The sequence below is a fragment of the Mustela nivalis genome (genome assembly GCF_964662115.1).
Source record: "Mustela nivalis genome assembly, chromosome: 1".
NCBI lineage: Eukaryota > Metazoa > Chordata > Mammalia > Carnivora > Mustelidae > Mustela > Mustela nivalis.
The window spans coordinates 59,134,241-59,157,570 of record NC_139020.1 but is presented as its reverse complement, the minus strand read 5'-3'; the positions used below and the strand labels follow the sequence as shown (position 1 = coordinate 59,157,570).

General features: G+C 35.1%; 2 protein-coding genes across 11 annotated transcripts in view; one reads left to right on the top strand and one right to left on the bottom strand.

The window, feature by feature from the left end:
- The window catches only part of SIDT1 (SID1 transmembrane family member 1), a 479,838-nt gene that overhangs the window by 252,173 nt on the left and 204,335 nt on the right, over nt 1–23,330 (bottom strand). The gene's annotated exons all lie outside the window — the stretch shown is intronic.
- Nucleotides 1–23,330, top strand: part of CFAP44 (cilia and flagella associated protein 44) — a 151,704-nt gene that overhangs the window by 85,174 nt on the left and 43,200 nt on the right. For all 10 annotated transcript variants that reach the window (XR_014313403.1, XM_082737190.1, XM_082737192.1 and 7 more), the window contains one exon: nt 899–1,073. Coding sequence is in view for 9 of the 10 variants with exons in the window: in XM_082737190.1 (XP_082593316.1) it covers nt 899–1,073 (175 nt within the window). In the remaining variant the exon portion in view is untranslated. The remainder of the gene's footprint in view (nt 1–898; nt 1,074–23,330) is intronic.

Here is a 23,330-nt window from a genome sequence, read left to right as displayed (position 1 = left end):
CTTTCAGATAAATTCTGAAGTCATTTTCCTGGTATTTAATCTTTTCCACAGTATATCCCTATTGTTTCCTATTAATGGTGCATTTTCATACTGTTCTGCTGGTATTTTTAGCCTGTCATCTTGCTCACTGTTCCCTAATTATACCTGATACTTTTATACCCAGGCTTCTCCTGAAGTGACCAATTCATTCCTCTCCTCTCTGAATTCTACAAGTTCTTAGAGATTCCAGGCTGAATTATACTTTTCTTATAAAATGACCCAAGCGACGTTAAACTCCTGCTTTTCCATATTCCCATATATTTGAAATATGAAAGTTGAAATTATGAGTTATAATTATATGACCATCCCATATTTATTTAACTTTTTTCCAGAATATATATCTAAAGTTTATCTCTCTTGTAGCTTGAATATAAAGTAAGAAATTGCCTCAGTAGATGTGTAATTCTTAAATCATAGGTTTGATTGTGTGTTTCTGACCAATTTTTCAAATGGCCACAGACCACTGCAGTCAGTACATGCCACCCCAAATTAGATATGTCAGATAGGACCTGCTTGTTTTTCCCTTCTCCCACCATATCGCAAGTATTCCCACCCAGCTTCTCGGTTTGTCTGTCAGTGGCGTCTCATTATTTGTCTTGTTTTTAAATAATTTGTTATGTCTCGTCTTGCCAACTTTTCAATAAGGTCCTTTAGAGCAAATACTGTGACTTAGATTTCTTTATTTTATTATTCTAAAATACTTATTATGGGGTTTAATTCATGGTAGTTGTTAGAAAATTGTGATTTATAGATTCATTACATTCTGTTTTTTAGAATATGGCAGGTTTAAAAAAATTTGAGAATTTCATTTTGATGTTTCAAGAAGATTGGAAAAAAAAAATGTTGACTCTCTGTACAGGTGGGAACATTAGTGTGCCAGAAGAATCAATTATAGAGAAAGGGAAGAAATTTCGGCCTAAAACCCTGAGTGAAATTATGGTGGAAAATCAAATTGAGAAAACAAGGAAACTTATATTAAAAGCCGAAAGGGCCCAACTGAAGATTCAGCAACGAAAAAAAGAATGGGAGGAACTGTGAGTGCATTTTTGTTTCCTCCTTTCTTTCCTCCCTCCCTCCCTTCCTTTCTCCCCCTTTCCCTTCCTTTTCTTTCTTTACCTAAACTTTTCATTTTAATGTGCGTTTCAAAGTATCTTTGAAACTGAAACAGAGATGGAGTATTGAAGACAGATCCTCTGGATCTTTTAAAGTAGTGATACCTTGGTGGAACTTCCATGATACTTAGGGTTTTGGGCCCAGGAATTCCATTTTGTGAATAGACTTAGTGATTTTTAAGGATAAGAAATTCCTATCTATTCTAACATCAGGTTATTTTTCGTAATGTTCTATTATCTTACAGTGTTGGCTTTCACCTTCAGGTCTCTCATCATTTAAAGTTGGCTTTTAAAAACTGTGGTATGAGGTACTTTTATTTAAAAGCCCGTTTTTGCTTGTTTTATTTGCCACCTACATAAGCTTGGTGAAGTGTCTCCTCACGTCTTTTTCCCATGTTCAAATAAGATTGTTATTTTGCCATTAAGTTCTGAGAGTTCTTTATATGTTTTAGATACTAGCTCTTTGTTGGTTATGTGGTTTTCAAATATTTTCTCCCAGGCTGTATCTTGTCTTTTTATTCCCTTAATAGGGTCTTTTGCAGAGTGAAAGGTTTAATTTTGTTAAACCCAATTTATAAATTTTTCTTTCTATCAATCTTATTTTTGCTGTCAAGTCTAAGAAGCCTAGCCCTATTCCCCAATGATTTTCTCCTATTTTTTTCCTAAAAGTTTTACAGTTTTACCTTTTACATTTAAGTCTATTATCCATTTGGTGTTAACTTTTGTATAAGGTGTGAGAGTTAGGTTTTTTTTTTTTTTAAGATTTTATTTATTTATTTGACAGACAGAGATCACAAGTAGGCAGAGAGAGAGAGGAGGAAGCAGGCTCCCTGCTGAGCAGAGAGCGCGATGCGGGGCTCGATCCCAGGACCCTGAGATCATGACCTGAGCGAAAGGCAGAGGCTTTAACCCACTGAGCCACCCAGGCGCCCCTAGGGTTATGTTTTTTAATCCACACTATTAATCTCAGTTCTTCAGTTTTTAGATTTAAACCATTTATACTTATGTAATTTACACATGGATTTATTTATATGTGTACACAAGTAATTATTGATATTTCAGACTTATATCTGCTATTTTTTATTTTGTCTTCTGTTCTCCATAATTTTTATAGTTTCAGAGGTATAATTTATTGATTCAACAGTTACATATAAGACCCAGTATACATTTCTTCATGTGCTCTCCTTAGGGCCTTTCCCCAATTATCCCTTCCCTCCAACAACCTTCCCTCCAGCAACCCTCAGTTAGTTTCGAGGAGTTAAGCGTCTCTTATGGTTTTCTTCCTTCTCAATTTCCATCTTACTTTATTTTTCCTTCCCTTTCCCTATATTCATCTGTTTTGTTTCTTAAATTCCACATGAGTGAAATCATATATGGTATTTTTCTTTCTCTGACTTATTTTGCTTGGTATAATACCCTCTAGTTCCATTCAGCATTGTTGCAAAATATGGAAAGAGACCAGATGTCAGTCCACAGACGAATGAATAAAGATGTGGTATATATATAAAATGGAATATTACTCGGCCATCAAAGAGAATGTTCTCTGTGGGTTTTTATTTTATTTTTCCATAATTTCCTGTGGTTTACTTAAATATTTAAGAGTTCCAACATGATTATAATGGTTTTGAGAGTATAACTCTGTACAGAATTTTTTAAGCATTTTCCCTGGATATTATTACATTATGTATACACAACTTACACAGTCTACTGGTGTTGACATTTTATCAGCTTGAATGAAATGTAAAAAACTTACCTGCTCTCAAGTCCCTTTACACCCCCCACATCCTCTTGTTTCCATTGTATATAGTATAATTGTATTAATATTTTCTCTAGACATGTTTTAGAACTATATCAGACAGGGTTGTAGTTTTTTTAATCATCAAAACATAACTTAGACCATAGAAGTAAAATGTATTTGCCAATATTTTTACTATTAAAATTTTAATCTCTTCCTTCTTAATGTTCCAAAGTTCCTTCTTCTATCATTTCATTTCTGCTTAGAAAACTTCCTTCAGCCATTCTTTTAGGGTTGGTATGCTGGTGACAAATTCTTAGCTTTCCTTCATCTAAGAATGACTTGATTTCTCTTTCATTCTGGAAGGATATTCTTGCTAGACATAAAATTCTGTGCCAACATTTCTCCTTTTCAACATGTGAAAAGTATTGTGCTTCTTTCTGCTGGACTCCATAGTTTCTTATGATCAATCTTCTGCTGTTCAAATTGCTTCCCTCCCCTATATATAAAGTGTTATTTTTGTCTTGATGCTTTCAATATTTTTTTTTCTCCTTAGTTTTCAGAAGTTTGACTATAATGTATCTTGGTACATCTTTGAATTTATCCTTTTTGGGATTCATAAAACTTCTTGAGTCGGTATGTATATCTCTTGCTGAAATTTGGGATGTCTCCAGCTATTATTTCTTATAGCTTTTTTGAAGCCCTGTCCTCTTTTACCTTTCCTTTTGGATTCCAATGACACAAATGTGAGATCTCTGAGGCTCTGTGTGGGATTAAAAAAAAAAAAAATATATATATATATATATATAGTTTGTTTGTAGTGTCTTTTTTGTTATTCAGATTGGATAATTTCTATTGTTCTATCTTCAAATTAATTTTTCTTTTCTCTTTTTCCTCCATTCTGGTGTTGAGCCCATCCATTAAGTGTTCTTTTGGTTACTGTACTTTACAGCTCTAAAATTTCCATTTGGTTCTTTTTTGTATTTTCCATTTCTTTCTGAACTCTATTTTTCCATTTGTTTTAAGCACCTTTCTAATTGTTGAAGCACTCTATAAATGGCTGCTTTAAAATTGTCATATTATTCTAACATCTCTATCATCTTGGATTTGGAAACTGGTAATCATTCTTTTCTTATTCAAGTTGAGGTCATCCTGATTCTTGGTATGACAAATGATTTTTTATTGAAATCTGGACATTGGAGTATTATGAGACTCTGAATCTTCTATATATATATTCAGTTTTAGCTGGCTTTTTCTGACTTGAACAGGATAAGGGGGAATGCCATCTCATGGGTATAGAAGTCCAGGTTACCCATTTTTTCCACAGTTGACACCTGAGGAAGGAAGGGGCACTTGCTGGTCAGCAGTTGGAGTTCTAGATCCCTACTAGGGCTGTCTCTAATAACTTTGCTCTCTAGTTGTCTTCTACTGATATTGTGGAGGATGGTTAAAAAGTCTTCATGTTCCACTAGGCTTCCTCAGACACCACTTCAACAAGGAGTGGTGGATTGCCTTGTTACTACTGGGTAATGGTAGAAGTCCAGGTTCCCTATGGTGTCTCTACTGCAACTGTGATAGGGAGGCTTGTTATCACACCCTGGAGATGAGGTTATGGTCACCAGGACTCACCTCCTTTAACACCATACCTATAAGGCTTGTGTCACCTTGTTAAAGTCTGCTGGTGATAAAAGTATAGATTCCCCACTTGACCTTTACTGGCTGGGTGGAGGTTGGGTCACGTGTGTGCATGCAGTATGACTAGAATAGAACGTTTATTATCTTAAAAGTTTTCTGTCTTACTAAGATCAAGAATAGAAAGAGCAAGATTTAGTTGGGCTTTTTTTTGTCTAAATCTTTTGTATTTATAGTGGCCATTTTCTTTAGATCCACATGTGAGATATATGAGGCAATAAGAAAGTCTAGAGATTTTACCGCCATATACTTCCTTGGGTCCCAAGGTTCTTTGTGGTTTGTGGTCTTCTTTTTACATTTCAGAATCTTCTCATGTTTTATATATAATGTTTAGGGGTTTTATTTGCATTTATCAGGGAAGATAGGGATATATAAGTCTATTCCCTCTTCTTAGAAGTGGGAACTCTTTCCACTGATTTTATTATATTTATCTTTAACATGGTGATCTTTTTAAAAAATATTTTATTTATTTGAGAGAGAGAGAGAGAGAGTTTGTGTGTGTGTGCACAAGCAAGGAAAATGTGAGAAAGAAGCAGGCTCCTGAAATATCAATAATTACTTGTGTACACATATAAATAAATCCATGTGTAAATTACATAAGTATAAATGGTTTAAATCTAAAAACTGAAGAACTGAGATTAATAGAGTGGATTAAAAAACATAACCCTAGGGGCGCCTGGGTGGCTCAGTGGGTTAAAGCCTCTGCCTTTCGCTCAGGTCATGATCTCAGGGTCCTGGGATCGAGCCCCGCATCGGGCTCTCTGCTCGGCGGGGAACCTGCTTCTTCCTCTCTCTCTGCCTGCCTCTCTGCCTACTTGTGATCTCTGTCTGTCAAATAAATAAATAAAATCTTTAAAAATATATATATAACCCTACTATATACTGGTAATAAAAGACAAATTTCAAACAATAATATAGGCAGGTTAAAGTAAAAGAATGAAAACCATATTCATAAAAAAGAAAAATGATCAGCTGCAGCTTGATCCTAGGATCCTGGGATCATCCCTTGAGCTGAAAGCAGACACAACCAGGCTGAGCCACCCAGACACCCCTTATTCCAGTGATCTTGCTAAGCTCACTTACTAGCTCAAGTAGAACATTTTTCTTTTTTATGAATATGGTCATGTTTCACGTGAGAAAGAAGATTCTTCCTTTCCAATCTCTGTCTTCTCTTTCTTGACTCATTGTACTGTCTAGGAGAGAGTGAACATCCATATCTTATTGCTAATCTGAGGAGAAGCATTCAGTCTTTCATTATCAAATGTGACATCAGACCTTTAGAAGCACTTTATTAGGTTGATGAAATTCCCTTAAGTTCTTAGTTTATTAAAAAAAATTAATAGTTTTTTTTCGAGAAGGGTAGGTACTTTTTTATCAAATGATTTTTATATGCATATTGAGATGACCGTATGGTTTTTATATTTTATTTTTTAATATTGTGGGTCACAGTTATTGTTAAATCAGGAGTCCTAGGATAAATTTCACTTGATCATGGTGTATTCTCCTTTTAAAAAATTGCTAGAGTTTTTTCTTCTTCTTTTGTAGTATTCTTGTCTGATTTTGGTATCAGGTTAATGCTGGCCTCATAAAACAATCTGTAAATTTTCCCTCTTCTGTTATTTTTGGAAGAGTTTGAGCAGAATTTGTATTAATTCTTTAAATATTTGATATAACTCACCAGTGAAACAATCTGATCCTAGACTTTTGTTTATTGGGAGGTTTTTGATTACTAATTCAATCTCCTTACTAGTAATTTGATGTGTTCTATTTCTTCATGATTTGGACTTCATAGGTTGTACATTTTTAGGAACTTACTCATTTCTTCTAGGTAGTCCAATTTGGTGGCATATAATTATTCATAGTAGTCTCTCAGGATGATTTGTGTTTCAGTTGTAGTATCTCCTCCTTGATTTCTGACTTTATTTGAATCCTTTCATTTTCTTTCTTTTTTTAAAAAATAAGGTTTTATTTATTTGAGAGTGAGAGAGAGAGATAGAGAGAGAGAGCATGAGCAGGGAGAAGGAACAGAGACAGAGGGAGAAGAGGCTCCTTACTGAGCAGGGAGCCCCATGTGGGACTCAATCCTAGGACCCTGGGATCATGACCTGAGCTAAAGGGAGATGCTTAACCAACTGAGCCACTCAGCCACCCAGTCCTCTCTATTTTCTTTATGAGTCTAGTTAAAAGTTTATCAATTTTGTTTTTATTTTTTCAAAAAAAAATTCCCATGTCTTACTTTCATTGATCTTTTCTATTGTCTTTTAAGTCTCAATTTCCTTTATTCCTACTTTGATTTTTTGTTATTTCCTTCCTTCCACTAAGTTGTGCTTTGTGCTTTTTGCTTTTTTTCCCTAGTTCATTGAGGTATAAGGTTAAGTTAGTTCAAGATTTTTTTTTTGTTTCCTGATATAAGTATTTATCACTATAAACTTTCCTATTAAAACTGCTCTCTTGCATCCTATAAGTTTTAGGTATGTTGTATTTCTTTTTTACTTGTTTCAAGGTATTTTTTATTTCAGTTTTGATTTTTTCCTTTATTCATTATTCAAAGTATGTTTTTTAATCTCCAGATATTTATGAATTTTATAGTTTCCTTCTTTTTTTTTTTTTACAGTTTCCTTCTTGTAATTGATTTCTAGTTTTATACCTTTGAAGTTAGAAAAGATACTTGATATAATTTCAAGCTTTTTAAGTTACTTAAGACTTGTTTTGTAGCCTAATGTGCTTTATCCTGAAGAATGTTCCATGTGCATTTAAAAATGTATATCCTGCTACTATTATGGAATGACTTAACAGTTGTTAAGTCCAACTGTTCTAATTTGTTATTTAAGTCCAAGATTTCCTTATTGATTTTTTTTTTTTTTTTTTTTTTTTTTTTGGTCTGGATAACCTAGTTTTGTTGTATGTTTGGATTCTTTCTCTTTGTTTTTTTGTATCTATTATAGGTTTTTGCTTTGTGGTTACTATGAGACTTACATAAAATATATCAGTCTATTTTAACCTGGTAATAACTTTGAACACATGCTAAAGCTGTATCTTTAACTCCTCCAACACTTTGTTTTTGATGTCACAATTTACATCTTTTTACCTTATATATCCATTAAAAATCATTGCGGTTATTTTTAATACTTTGGCCTTTTGGCCTTTATGCTAAATTTATAAATGATTTACCCACTACCATTAATATTAGAGTATTCCGAATTTAACTATATATTTGTCTTTATTGATGAAATTTATACTTATATATGTTTTCCTATTACTAGTTAGTGTCCTTCCACTTCAGCTTGAAGAAGTGATTTCAGCATTTCTTGAAAGGCTGTGCTAATGGTAACGAACTCCTTCAGCTTTTTTTTGGTCTGGAAAACCTTATTTCACCAATGCTGAAGGACAGCTTTTCTGGGTAGGTTATTTTGGGTTGGCAGACTTTTTCTTTTAGCACTTGAATTTATTATGCCACTCTTTGTTGGCCTGCAAAGTTTCTGCTAAAAAAAAAAAATCTGCTGATATTCTTATTTCTCTTACATATATATCTAGATAGATATTTAGAAATCTAGATATATATAAAGTTGTATTTCTCTTGATATATATCTATAATAGATATATATCAAGCTGTATTTCTCTTGCTGTTTTAAAGATCTCTTTGTCTTTAATGTTGGACAATTTATTACACTGTGGCTTGGTCTGGGTCTTTTCAGATTTGTTTTAAACTTTCTGGGCATCCTGGATCTGGATGTCTATTTCTTTTCAGCCATTATTTGAATAAGACTTCTGACCACGTTTCTTCATTTGGGACCCCTGTAATGTGAATATTAATTTGCTTGTTGATATATTTGAAGTCCCTTAAGCTATGTTCACTCTTTCTAATTCCCTTTTCTTTTGCTCTTCTGATTGGATGAATTCTACTGACCTGTTTTTGAGTTTATCAATCCTTTCTTCTGTTTGATCTAGCTTAGTGTTGAACCCTATTTTTTAACATATCCATTCAATTATCATATTCTTCACTTATGTGTTTTTTATTTGGTGCTTTCTTATGTTTTCTATCTCTGCTGAAATACTCACTTTCTTCATACATTGTTTTCCTGACCTTGGTGAGCATCTCTATGAACATTATATTAAACTCTTTATCAGGTAAATCACTTATCTTCATTTCATTAAGGTCTTTTTCTGGAATTTTATCTTGTTCTTTCATTTAGAATGTATTTTTCTTCTTCTTCATTTTCCGTGGCTCTGTGTGTTTGTTTCTGCATATTAGAGAAAATAGTCACCTTTTCCAATCTTTCTGGAGCGTTCTCATGTAGATGTTCACCCTGGCCTGGACTTAGTCTCTCTCTCTATTTTGTTTTATGTTGAGGTGGGTTTATTGACAGGGAAAGATGTTTATAATATATTATTAATGAAAAAGCACATAGGGCAACAGTATAATTTGGGACAGTATCAATAAAATGCAACAGTGGTTTTCTCTAGGTGATAGGATTATGGACCTTACAGGATTTTTTCTTTCTTTTTTCTTATTTGTATTTCTTAACTTTTACAGCAAATTTATGGAGACATAATTTGCATATCATAGAATTCATTTATTTAATGTCTAATTCGATTAATTTTCCTGTATATTCTGTGGTGTGCAACCATTACCACTATCTTCTAAAATCATTACCCCTCTCCAAAATGCCACTCATTAGCAGTCACTCTTCATTTACCCAAACTCCCATTCTTAGCCCTAAGTAACCACTTTTTTTTTTTTTTTAAAAGAATGAGCATGAATGGGGTTACGAGGGAGAGGAGCAAAGGAAGAGGGAGAGAGAATCTTAAACAGGCTCGATGCACAGTGTGGACCCTGATGGGGGGCTTGATCTCATGACAGTTAGACCACAACCTGAGCCAAAATCAATAGTTGGATACTTAACTGACTGAGCCCTCCAGGTTCTCCTTAACCCTAAGCAACCATTTGTTTGTCTCTAATTTGTCTGTTCAGGACATCTTATATACATGGATTCTGTGGCCTTTGTGGACGGCTTTTTTTGCTTCATAGACTTTAATTTCATCCACGTTGTAGCATGTATCAGTACTTCATTTCTTTCTATGACCAAACAATCCATATCATATTTATCAGTTCATCAGTTGAAATACATTTAGGTTATTTCCATTTTTTCATCATTATGAATAATGTTGCTGTTAACATTAGTGTAATTTTTGTGTGGACATATGTTTTCATTTTTCTTGCATAGATACCTAGGAGTGGAATTGCTGGGTCTTATACACTAACTGTTCAAACTTTATTTTTTAATTGAAGTATGGTTGATACACAATGTTAATTTCAGGTGTACAACATAGTACATTTGGCAACTCTACACATTACGCAGTACTCATAAGTATAGCTACCATTTGTCCCCATACAATGCTCTTACAATACCATTGACTATATTTCTTATGCGTTACCTTTCACCCTGATAGCTTATACATTCCATAACTGGAAGCCTGTACCTGCCAGTACCCTTTACCCATTTTACCTGTTCCCCAATCCCTCTCTGATCTGGTAACTATAGTTTGTTTTCTGTGCTTATGGGTCTAATTTTGCTTTTTGTTTCTTTGTTTGTACATTTTATTTTTAGATTCCACATAGAAGTGAAATATTGTCATGTTTGTCTTTTTCTGACTTATTTCATTTGGCATGATACCTTCTTGGTCCATCCAAGACCAAGAAATGGTCTTTGGAAATGCCAAGATCTCATTTGTTGTTGGAAATGGCAAGATCTCATTCTTTTTTATGGCTGAGTAATATTATATATATGCCACATATTCTTTTTTTTTTTTTAAATTACTAGGTAATGGAGTATATGTATCTTCTGCTTTATGAGATATTGTCAAATTGTTCTCTCCAAAGTAGTTGTTCCAAGCATTTCCACTAGCTATAGCCTTGCCAACACTCACTGCACTTAGTAATTTTTTTTAAGGTTTTTTATTTATTTATTTGACAGAGAGATCACAAGTAGGCAGAGAGGCAGGCAGAGAGAGAGAGGAGGAAGCAGGTTCCCTGCTGAGCAGAGAGCCCAATGCGGGACTCGATCCCAGGACCCTGAGATCATGACCTGAGCCGAAGGCAGTGGCTTAACCCACTGAGCCACCAGGCGCCCCTATATGCCACATCTTCTTAACCCATCATCTATGGATGGACACTTCAGTTGCTGAAGTGTCATATATATATACATACACACACACACATATACAAAATATAAATATATATATATTTAAATATATATTCAAAATATAAATATAAATATATATATATATTCAAAAAGATATATGCACCCCTGTGTTTACTGTAGCATTATTTACCAAAAAAAAAAAATATATATATATATATATATATATATATGTTTTCTATGGTGGTGCATCAACTTGTGGTCTCACAAACAGTCCATGATAATTCTTTTTGTCTATATCCTCATGTTTTCTTAATTTCTCTTTCTGATATTTTAAAATTCGTGTATAGAAATGGAACAAATTCTCTATATTAATTTTGCATACCCTGTGAATTTACTAAATTCATTTATTCTGATAGTTTTTTTTTGATAGAGTTTTGAAGATTTTCTATGTATACTATCTGATCATCTGCAAATTGTGACAGGTTTGCTCTTTTCTTATCAATTTGGATATATTTTCTTTTTCTTGTATGATTGTTCTGGTTAGGACTTCCAGTACTATGCTGAATGAAAGCTGAGACTAGACCGCTCTCTCTTGTTACTTATCTTAGAGGAAAAGCTCTCTCTCTCTCTCTCTTTTGAACTGTTGAGTATGATGATGGCCATGGGTTTTTCCATACATGCCTTTATTATGATAAGGTTCCCTCTACACCCACTGTGTTGAGAGTTTTTTTTATCATGAGTGGATAATGGATTTTGTCAAATGTTTTCTGTACTTATTGAAATGATCATATGATTTTCATCCTTTACTTTGTCAATGTGGTGAATTATGTGGATTGATTTGTGAATATAGAACCAACCCTGCATCCCTAAAATAAATCCTAATTACTTTTGAGGAATATCTTATTAGTGTATTGTTGAATTCAGTTGGCTAATATTTAGTTGAGGATTTTTATATCCATGTTCATCAGGGATATTAGCCTATAGTGGTTTTTTTTCCCAAATTTTTATTTAAATTCCAGCTAGTTGGCATACACTATAATATTGGTTTCAGGTGTAGCATTTAGTGATTTAGGATTTAGTGATTCAACACTTAAATTCAACACTTGGGGTCAATCACAAGTGCCGTCCTTAAATCCCCATTACCTATTTAACCCATCCCCCCTACTCACATCTCCTCCAGTAACCATCAGTTTGTTCTCTGTAGTTAAGTGTCTGTTTCTTGGTTTTCTTCTTCTCCCGCACCCCACCCCCACAGGTTTGTTTGTTTTGTTTCTTAAATTCCTAACCACAGCAATCAGACAAAGAAATAAAAGGCATCCAAATTAGCAAGGAAGAAGTTAAACTTTTACTATTTGCAGATAATGACCTAATACTCTGTATAGAAAACTCAAAAGACTTCACCAAAAAATTGCTAGAACTGATACATGAATTTAGTAAATTTGCAGGATACAAAATCAACCTACAGAAATCTGTTGTATTCCATAATGAAGCAGCAGAAAGAGAAATTAAAGAATTGATCCCTTTTACAATCTCACAAAAAAAAAAAGAAAAAAAAAGAAAAAAAAAAAGAAAAGCCATAACATACCTAGTAGTAAACCTAATCAAAGGAGTAAGAGATCTGTATTCCAAAAACTCTAAAACATAGATGAAAGAACTTGAAGCTAAAGAAATGGAGAAACAGTCCATCCTCATGGATTGGAAGAATGAATATTGTTAAAATGTCTATGTTACCCAAAGGAATCTACACATTTGATGCAGTCCCAAAGTACCACCAGTATTTTTTCACAGAGCTAGAACAAATAATCCTAAAATTTGTATGGGACTACCAAAGACCCTGAATAGCCAAAGCAATCTTGAAAACAGAAAAGCAAAGCTGGAGGCGTCACAATTCCAGACTTCAAGTTATATTACAAAGCTTTAGTGATCAAGACAGTATGGTACTGGCACAAAAACAGATCAAAAGAACAGAGTAGAAAACCCAGAAATGAACCCACAAATACACGGTCAATTAATCTTCAACAAAGCAGGAAAGAATATTCAAAGGAAAAAGTCTCTTTAACAAATGGTGTTGGGAAAACTAGACAGCACCGTGCAAAAGAACGAAACTAGGCGACTTCCTTACACCATACACAAAAATAAATTCCAATAGATGAAAGACCTAAATGTAAGACAGAAAACCATTAAAATTCTAGAGGAGAAGACAGGCAATAATCTCTTTAACATCAGCTGTAGCAGTTTTTTTCTAGATAGGTCAGGTGAGGCAAGGGGAACAAAAGTGAAAATAAACTATTGGGACTTCACCAAATAAAAAGCTTCTGCACAATGAACAGAACAATCAACAAAACTAAAAGGCAATCAATGGAATGGGAGAAGATACTTGCAAATGACCTAACTGATAAAGGGTTAGTATCCAAAATGTATAAAGAACTTAGACAACTGAACACCCAAAAAATAAATAATCCAGTTAAAAAATAGTCAGAAGACATGAATAGACACGTCTCCTTATCCAGTAGAATAGATCTCTCCTTCTCCAAAGGAGACCTACAGATGGCTAACAGACACATGAAAAGGTGTTTCATGTCACTCCTCATCAGGGAAATAAAAATCAAAACTGTGATACCACCTCTTACCTGTCAGAATGACTAAAATTAATAACTTAACAACATGTTGGTGAGGATGCAGAGAAAGGGGAACTTTTTTACATTGTGGTTAAGAATGCAAACTGGTGCAGCCACTCCAGAAAACAGCTTGGAGCTTCCTCAGAAAGTTAAAAAAAAGAACTACCTACAACCCAGCAATTACACCACTAAGTATTTATCCAAAGGACACAAAAATGTTGATTTGAAGCAGTACATGCACTCTAATGTTTATATCTACACTATTAACAATAGCCAAATTATGGAGAAAGAGCCCAAATGTCCACTGACTGATGAATGGAGAAAGAAGTGATTATCTATCTATCATCTATCTAACTATCCACCTCCCTATCTATCATCTATCTCTCTATTAACCTATTACCTACCTACCTCTCATCTATTTCTCTGATAATGGGATATTACTTAGCCATCAAAAAGAATGCAATCTTGCCATTTGCAGTGACATGGATGGAGCTAGAGAGTATTATGCTAAGTGAAAGAAGTCAGAGAAAGAAAAATACCATACAGTTTTTAAAAGATTTTATTTATTTGTCAGAGAGAAAAAGAGTGCACAAGCAGGGGGGGCAGCAGGCAGAGGAAGAAGCAGGCTCCCCCGCAAGAAGCAAGAACCCCGAGCAAGAAGCCCAGGGCAGGACTCAATCCTAGGACCCTATGGTCATGACCTGAGTCAAAGGCAGACTCTTAACCCATGGAGCCCCCAGGTGTTCCATATAATTTTGTTTTTATGAAAGGTCTTTGGCTTTGGTATCAGGGTAATGCTGGCCTTGTATAAGGTACCTCTATATTCTTCCAGAATGGCTGCATCAGTTTGCATCCCCCCAACAGTGTAAAAGGGGTCTCCTTTCTCTGTATGCTTGCCAACATCCGTTGTTTCCTGAGTTGTTAATTTTAGCCATTCTGATGGGTATGAGGTGATATCTCATGGGTTTAATTTCTGTTTCCCTGATGATGAGTGATATGGAGCATCTTTTCATGTGTCTGTTGGCCATTCATATGTCTTCTTTGGTGAAATGTCTATTCATGTCTTCTGCTCTTTTCTTAATTGGGTTATTTACATTTTGGGTGTCGATTTTGATGAGTTCTTTATAGATTCTGGATACTAGCCCTATGCAAGTATCTTCTCCCATTCCATTGGTTGCCTTTTAGTTTTACTGATTATTTCCTTCACTGTGTCCTTTATCTTGATGAGGTCCCAACAGTTCATTATTTCTTTTGTTTCCCTTGACTCTGGAGATGTGTCTAGTAAGAAGTTGCTGCAGCCAAGGTTAAAGAGGTTGCTGCCTGTTTTCTCCTCTAGCATTTTAATGGTTTCCTGTCTTACATTTAGGTCTTTCATCTATTGGAATTTATTTTTGTATATGTTGTAAGGAAGTGGTCTGATTTCATTCTTATGCATGGTGCTGTCCAGCTTTCCCAAAACCATTTGTTAAAGAGACTTTATTCCTTTGGATATTCTTTCCTGCTTTGTTAAAGATAAATTGACCATTTAGTTGTGGGTTTTCTTCTCATTCTTTTCTTCTGGGTTTTCTACTCAGAAGATCTATGTATCTGTTTTTGTGCCAATACCATACTGTCTTGATCACTAAAGCTTTGTAATATAACTTGAAGTCTGGAATAGTGATGCCTCCAGATTTGCTTTTCTGTTTTCAAGATTGCTTTGGCTCTTTTAAAAATATTAAATTAAATTTTATTTTTTTGGATTTCAAAAAAATTAAATTCAATTAATTAACATATAATGTATTATTTGTTTCAGAGGTACAGGTCTGTGATTTGGTCTTATGTAATACCCAGTTCTTGTTATAACACATACCCTCCCCAATGTCGATCACTCAGTTACCCTGTTCTTCCACAACCCTCCAGCAACCCTCAGTTTGTTTCCTGAGATTAAGAGTCCCTTATGGTTGCCTCCCTCTCTGGTTTCATCTTGTTTCATTTTTCCTCTTTTCCCCTGTGATCCTCTGCCTTGTTTCTTAAATTCTACATGTCAGTAAGATCATAGGATAATTATCTTTCTCTAATTGACTTATTTTGCTTAACATAATAGCTTCTAGTTCCATCTACATTGTTGCAAATGGCAAGATTTCATTTTTGATGACTGTGTAGTATTTCACCATTCACACACATTTGTGCATGTGTGTGCATGCGCATACACACACACATACACATACATCTTCTTTATCCATTCGTCTGATGGACATCTGGGTTCTTTCTATAGTTTGGCTATTGTGGACATTGTTGCTATAAATATTTGGGTGGAGGTGTCCCTTCAGGTCACTGTATTTGTATCATTGGGATAAATACCCAGTAGTGAAATTGCTTGTAGGGTAGCTCCTTTAGATATAAGGTTAGGTTTTGTATCGTAGACTTTTCTTCTTGAGGAAGGCCTGTATTGTTAATACTTCCTTCTCATGACTGCCTTTGCTGCATCCTGAAGGTTTTGGACTGTTGTGTTTTCATTTTCAGTTGCTTCCATGTATTTTTAAAAATACATGCTTTCCATGTATTTTTTCCAAGTATTTAAAAAATTTCTTCTTTAATTTCCTATTTAACCCATTCATTCTTTAGTAGGATGTTGTTTAACTTTCATGCATTTGTGGTCTTTCCAATTTTTTTCCTGTGGTTGATTTCATGTTTCATAGCGTTGTAGTCTGAAAAAATGCATGGTGGGATCTCAGTCATTTTGTACCAATAAAAGCCTGATTTGTGGCCCACTATGTGATCTCTTCTGGAGAATGTTCTATGTGTATTTCAAAAGAATGTATATTCTGATGTTTTAGGATGAAATGTCTGAATATATCTGTTAAGTCCATCTGGTCCAGTGTGTTATTCAAAGCCATCATTTCCTTGTTGATCTTCTGTTTAGATGAATTGTCCATTGTTGTGAATGGGGTATTAAAGCCCCCTATTATTATTGGGTTATTATTAATGAGTTTCTTTGGCTGCTCCCAAGTTGGGGACATAAATAGTTAAAATTGTTAGATGTTCTTGTTTATTATGATATGGTGCCCTTGTTCATCTCTTGTTACAGACTTTGGTTTAAAATCTAGTTTGTCTAATATAAATATGGCTACTCCAGCTTTCTTTTGATGTCTACTAGCATGATAAATTATTCTCCACCCTCTCACTTTCAATCTGGAGGTGTATTAGGTCTAAAATTTGTCTCTTGTAAGCAGCATATCCATGGGTCTTTTTTTTTTTTTAATCCATTCTGATTCCATATGTGTTTTGATTGGAGCATTTAGTCCATTTACATTCAGAGTAATTATTGATAGATATAAATATAGTGCCATTCTATTACTGGTAAAGTCATTATTCCTATAGACTGCCTCTGTTTCTTTCTAGTCTTTGTTGCTTTTGGTCTCTTTCCCATTCAAGGGGTTTCTTTTAACATTTCTTGCAGAGCTGATTTAGTGTTCATGAACTCCTTTAGTTTTCATTTGTCTCTTTATCTCTGCTTCTATTCTGGTTAAAGTATGCTTGACTGCATATTTTTCCCATTTAGCATGTTGAATATACCATGCCAGTCCTTTCTGGCCTTCCAGGTTTCTGTAAACAGGTCTGCTGCTAACTTTCTGTGTTTACTATTGTAGGTTGGGAATCTTTTGTCCCTAGCTCCTTTCAGAGTTCTCTTTTTCTTTGCATTTTGCAAATTTCACTATGATATGTCTAGCTGTTAACCTGTTTTTGTTGGTTTTGAGAGAAGTTCTTTATGCCCCTTAGATTTGAATGCCTGTTTCTTTCCCCCAGATTAAGGAAGTTCTCAGCTATAATTTGTTCAAATAAACCTTCTGCCCCCTTTTCCAACTCTACTCTTCTTCTTCTGGAATTCCTATGCTACAGATATTATTGCACTTTCTGGAATCACAGAGTTCCCTAAATCTACCTTCATGATCTAATAGCACCCCCCCTTATTTTCAGGTTCATTATTTTTCATAATTTTGTCCATTATATCACATATCCATTCCTCTGCTTCTTCCATCCCCACTGTGATTACATCCAGTGTAATCTATGCTTCTTTCAAGCCCACCTGCATTCTTATGACTGTTGCTCTAAGTTCTTGTTCAGATGTATTGCTTATATCTCTTTTGAGAAAATCCCTGGCTGTGATTTCTTATTCATCTTTCTTTTGGGGGGAATTCCTCTGTCTTATCATTTTTTGTGTTCCTGAGAGTAATGCTATAGTGAGAAGGGCTCATAAACTGTCCAGGGCCTGATACTTTGTAAGTGTTTCTGGTATATGCTGTGTGTACTCTGCTATTGTGTTTTGGCTGCTCTTTCCCACAGGCCAGTCCTATGCAGAGTTCCTCCTTGCTTATAGTGCGGAATATTTGGACCTTTAACTAGATGTGCTTTGATTTGTTTCTTAAATAAGCCTGGTTATGAAAAACAAAAACAAAAAACAAAACCCTGATCTAAAAAAAGAAAAAAAGAAAAGGAAGAGCAATAACAAAAAAACCCAAACAGACAAACATGAAACTCTAAGCCTGATTCCAAAGAAAAAGAAAATGTGGGGGAGAAATACCTGATCCCAAAAAAGAGAAAAGGTATTAAAACAAACAAGCCAAAAAAAAAACAAGAAATAGACAAAAAAACTATAAGTCTGATTCCAAAGAGAAAAAGAAAAATAATAAAGGCTGGTTCTATTTTCACCAGAACTGAAGCTAACACTTTGGACCACTCTCTCATAAGTAGACTTGGTGCATGTGGGGTACCAGTGTTGGTCTTCTGGGGGAGCACCTGCTGTTCTCCCTCATAGTCAGACCTGCCTAGTAACCAGGCACTTGCAGGACTTAGTGGGTGGGTGGGGGTTGTTGTAGTGGCTCCCACCTCCACTGAGGGAGAAAATGGTACCACCTCACTCTTTCCTCCTAGGATAGGGGATCTTGTACCTACTATTGTCTAAGAAGTCCTCACAAAGGAGTAAACAATCTCCCTTCTTGTGTCCTAGGCTTTTGTCAGATCCCTGCCCTTGCCCCATTTGTGCCTAGGGCTGTTGGTGTGCCTGGCACCACAGCTCTCCTGCCTTTTATCTCTGGAGTGCAGCTGGGGTTCAAAACTCCGAATCCTAAATGATCTGGCATGATATAGACTTGCTCCCCTCTTCCATCAGAGAGCCTTGCTGTGTCTGGTCCTGTTTCCTCCCAGAAAAACAGTCATATACCTGCACAGGAGCCCAGAATCTGTGGTGAAGCACAGTGAAAAGCTGCAGTCAGGCTTTATGTCCTTTGTGTGCATCTCTTTCCCCTGCAGATGACAGGCTGCTTGATGGCACCTGCAGGGGCTTTTGTCCTTGGAGAGGCAATATACCCTTTTCCAGATGTACACCTGGAAGGGGAATGTTTTCTCCCAGTGTGACCCAGAGGATCCTTATACCATGCTTTCCACTCCCAGGCCTGAGGTGTCCTCTTTTTTTTTTTTTTTTTTTAGAAGCACCCACCATGTCTTGACTCCAATGAAAGTCAATCAGTTTCAAAACCTCAGAATTTGAGCTCCACACACTGCTTGCAGAAATTTGCAATACTTAGTTCCTTTCAACTCCCCACTCATTGGTTTTGGAGAGGTGTTTTTCTTTTTTCTTTTTTTTTCTTAAAGATTTTATTTATTTATTTGACAGACAGAGATCACAAGTAGGCAGAGAGGCAGGCTGAGAGAGAGGAGGAAGCAGGCTCCCTGCTGTGAGCAGAGAGCCCGATGTGGGCTCCATCCCAGGACGCTGGGATCATGACCTGAGCTGAAGGCAGAGGCTTTAACCCATTGAGCCACCCAGGTGCCTCTGGAGAGGTGTTTTTCTATGCAAACCTGATGCATACTCTCTCTCTCCCTCTCTTTCTTTCTCTATTCTCTCTGCAGAAAGGGCTCCCTCTCCACTGCAGTACCATGGCTTTTCTCTCCCCAGTTCAAGTCTATGTGCTTCATACTTGCCATGTTCTCTCCCTCTGACCATGCAGATCATTCTCCCAATCTTCAGATTCATTTCCTAGATGTTCCAAATGATTTGATGTTAATCCAGCTGTGTTCAAATGATGAGGCAATCTCAGGATGATCCTACTACTCTTCCACTTTAACTCCTCTCTCCAAATGCCCTTTTAAACTGTGGCTTTAAACTAATGTGCTCATGATCCCTCAGACCTATGCTTCTCGGTGTAGTTCACAGCATCAGGCATGGTGGTTCCTTTTGTTACTGTGTCTTCATCTCTCTTGCTGTTCTCTGTGTGGTCCATCTTTTGAAGCTGTTAAGTCAGCCCTTAGTTATTCTTTGAAAAAAAGTTGCTTTATAAATAGGTATAGATTTAGTTTGTGGAAGAGAGGAGTTCAGGGTCTTCCTATGTTGCCATCATAACCATATCAGCTTGGCCTGAACTCAGTTGTCTTTCAGGTCTTTGTGATTGTGCAAGCTATTAAAAATCACATGATCACTCAAGAGGAAAAGCATTTGACAGAATTCAAAATCTACTCATGATAAAAATTCTCACCAAAGTGGATGTAGTAGGAATATACCTCAGTATAATAAAGGTCACATATGATAAGCTGACAGCTAACATCATTCTCAATGTTCATGAAAGGCTGAAAACTTTCCCTCTGAAATCAGGGAACAAGGATGTTCACTTTTGTTACTTTTCAACATAGTATTAGAAACAGTTAGGCAAGAAAAAAAAAAAAAGAATCCAAATTGGGAAGGAAGTACATCTGTTTTTAGATGACATATTATATGGAGAAAATCCCAAAGACTCTGCCAAAATAATATTAGAAGTAATAAACAAATTCAGTAAAGTGGCAAGATACAATAAATATACAAGAATCAGTTGTTTTCATATATTAATAATGAACTATCAGAGAAATTAGGAAAGCAATCCCCTTGTAATTGCACCAAAAAGAAAAAGTACTTAGGAGTAAATTAATCTAGGATGTGAAGTATCTGTACAGTGAAAACAACAAGACATTGACAATGGAAATTGAAGACATAAATAGAAAGTTTATGCACAGAAGACTTAATATTGTTAAAATGTCTGTACTGTCCAGAGGCACCTGGGTGGCTCAGTGGGTTAAAGCCTCTGCCTTCAGCTCAGGTCATGATCATAGGGTCCTGGGATTGAGACCCACCTAGGGCTCTCTGCTCACAGCGGGGAGCCTGCTTCCTCCTCTCTCTCAGTCTGCCTCCCTGCCTACTTGTGATCTCTGTCTGTCAAATAAATAAATAAAATCTTAAAAAAAAAAAAAAGAAATGTCTGTACTACCCAAAGGAATCTATAGACTCAGTGCGGTCCCTGTTAAAATTCCACAGAAATAGTAAAAGCAATTCTAAAAATTGCATGGAACCATAAAAGACCCTGGATAGCCAAAGCCATCTTGAGAAGGAAAAATAAAGTTAGAGATATACTGCCTGACTTCAAACTATATTACAAAGCTGTAGCAATGAAAACAATATGGCTTCAACATAAAAACAGAGACCCAATTAATGAAATAGAATAGACCAGAAATAAATGGTCCATGCATATATGGTCAATTTATGACAAAGGAACCAAGAATATATAATGGGGAAAGAAGAGTCTCTCCAATAAATGACACTGGGAATACTGAAGTGCCACATGCAAAAGAATGACACTGGACAAGTATCTCACAGCATATGTGAAAATTATTGCAAAATGAATTAAAGACTTGAATGTAGGACCTGAACCCATAAAACTCCTAGAAGAAAACGTAGGTGGTAAGTCCCACAACATTGGCCTTGGCAATGATTTTTTAGGTTTGACACCAAAAGCAAAGGCAATAAAAACAAAAATAAACAAGTGGAACGATAGCAAACTAAAAAGCTTCTGTACAGTAATGGCAACTATCAAAAAGATGAAAGGGCAGCTTAAGGAATGTATTCACAATCATATAGCTTTGATAGGGGTTAATATCTAAAATATATAAAGAACTTTTACAACTTAATAGCAAAAAACCCAAACAGATTTAAAAGTGGACAGAGGATGCATATAGACATTTTTCAAAGGAGACCTACAGAAGACCATTAAGTATATGAAAAGGTGCTGAACTTCACTAATCATTCAGGGAAATGCAAATAAGAACTACAGTGAGATCAACTCACACCTATTAGAATACCTACCATCAAAAGGACAGGAGATAACAAGTATTGACAAAAATGTAGAAAAAAAGGGAACTTTGTGCATTATTGATGGGAACACAAATTGGTGCAGTCACTATGGAAAGCAGTATGGAGATTCCTCAAAGAAATTAAAAATAAGATTACCATATGGTCCAGCAATCCCACTTCTGGGTATATAGCTGAAGAAAACGAAAATAGTCTTTGAAGAGATGTCTACACTCCTGTGTTTATCACACCATTAATAACATAACAGTAGTTGAGACATGGAAACAACCTAAGTCTCCATTAATGGTTGAATGGTTAAAGATGCTTTGGTACCTATATACACTGGAATGTTTTTCAGCCTTAAAAAGAGAGAAATGCTGCCATTTGCAACAATACCAGTGGACTTGGAGGGCGTTATACTAGGTAAAAGAAGTCAGAGAAAAACAAATACCATATAACTTTCCTTATATTTGGGATCTAAAAAATCTGAAATCATTGAAACAGAATATTCCGGTGATTGCTAGAGTTGGGGGAAGGTGGTCAAATGGTACAAACTTCTATTTATAATATAAATAAGTTCTGGAGAGGCAATATACAATATGATGACTAGTTAACGATACTATATTACGTATTTGAAAGTTGCTAAGAGGATAGCTCTTGAAAATTCTCATCACAAGAAAAAATTATAACTATGTAAATGGGTGTTAACTAAACTTATTATGGCAAATATTTTGCAATAGGTACATGTAGGAAGTCATTATATTGTACCCCCTAAACTGATAAAATGTTACATGCATTCATATCTACATAAACTGGTAAAATATGTTTTCTACATTTTCCAAAAGTATATATGTCTGGATTTGATTTGCTGGCATTTTGTTATGGACTTTTCTTTTTAAATAAAGACTGGTTTCTAGTTTTATTGTTATGTAATATCTTTTCTGGTTTGTTATCAGGGTAAGACTAGTTGCATAAAATGAAATGAGACGTTTTCCTTTCTCTTCTATTTTGTGAAGGATTGTGTAGGCTTCATATTATTTATTTCTTAAATATTTGATAGAATTTATCAATGAGCCCATAGGACATAGGATATTATTTGAGAGGTTATAAATACAAATTCCAATTGTTCATAGTTATAGTGTTATTCAGATTCTATATTTCCTCTTGGATCAGTTTTGGTAATTTGTATCTTTCAAGGAATTTGTACATTTTATCTAGATTATCCAATTTATTGGTATAAAATAGTTCATACTATAGTCTTATTACTTTAGTTTCTATAGTATATGTTGCATTGTCCCTTGTTTTATTATTGATATCCTTAATTTGTATCTTCATTCTTTTTCTTGATCATTCCAGCAAAAGACTTGTGAATTTTATTTATCTTTTTAAGGAACTAACTTTTGGTCATAGATTTTTAGAAATATTGCTTGTCAGCTTTCTATGTCATTGATTTTTCTGTTCTATATCATTTCCTTTATTTTAATTAGTTTGAGTTTAGTTAATTTTCCTGTTGCCTAAGTTTTAAGTTTCAGCTGTAAGCTTTGATTTTATACTTCCTGTTTTAATTATAAGCATTTAAAGTATAAATTGAAGTATAAATTTAAAGTACAAATGAAATACTGAGCTTCGCTTCACAAGTTCTGATATGTTTTCAGCATCATTTTGTCCAAAATATTTTTAAAAAATTTTATTTATCTATTTAAGAGAGAGAAAAAGAGAGAGAAAGAGAGAAGAAGAAGAGTGAGTGCACAAGCCACAGGGAGAGGGAGAGCAGGTTTCCCGCTGAGCAGGTAGCCTGATGCGGGGCTTGATGCAGGACTCTGGGATTATGACCTGAGTCAAAGGCAGATGCTTAATCAG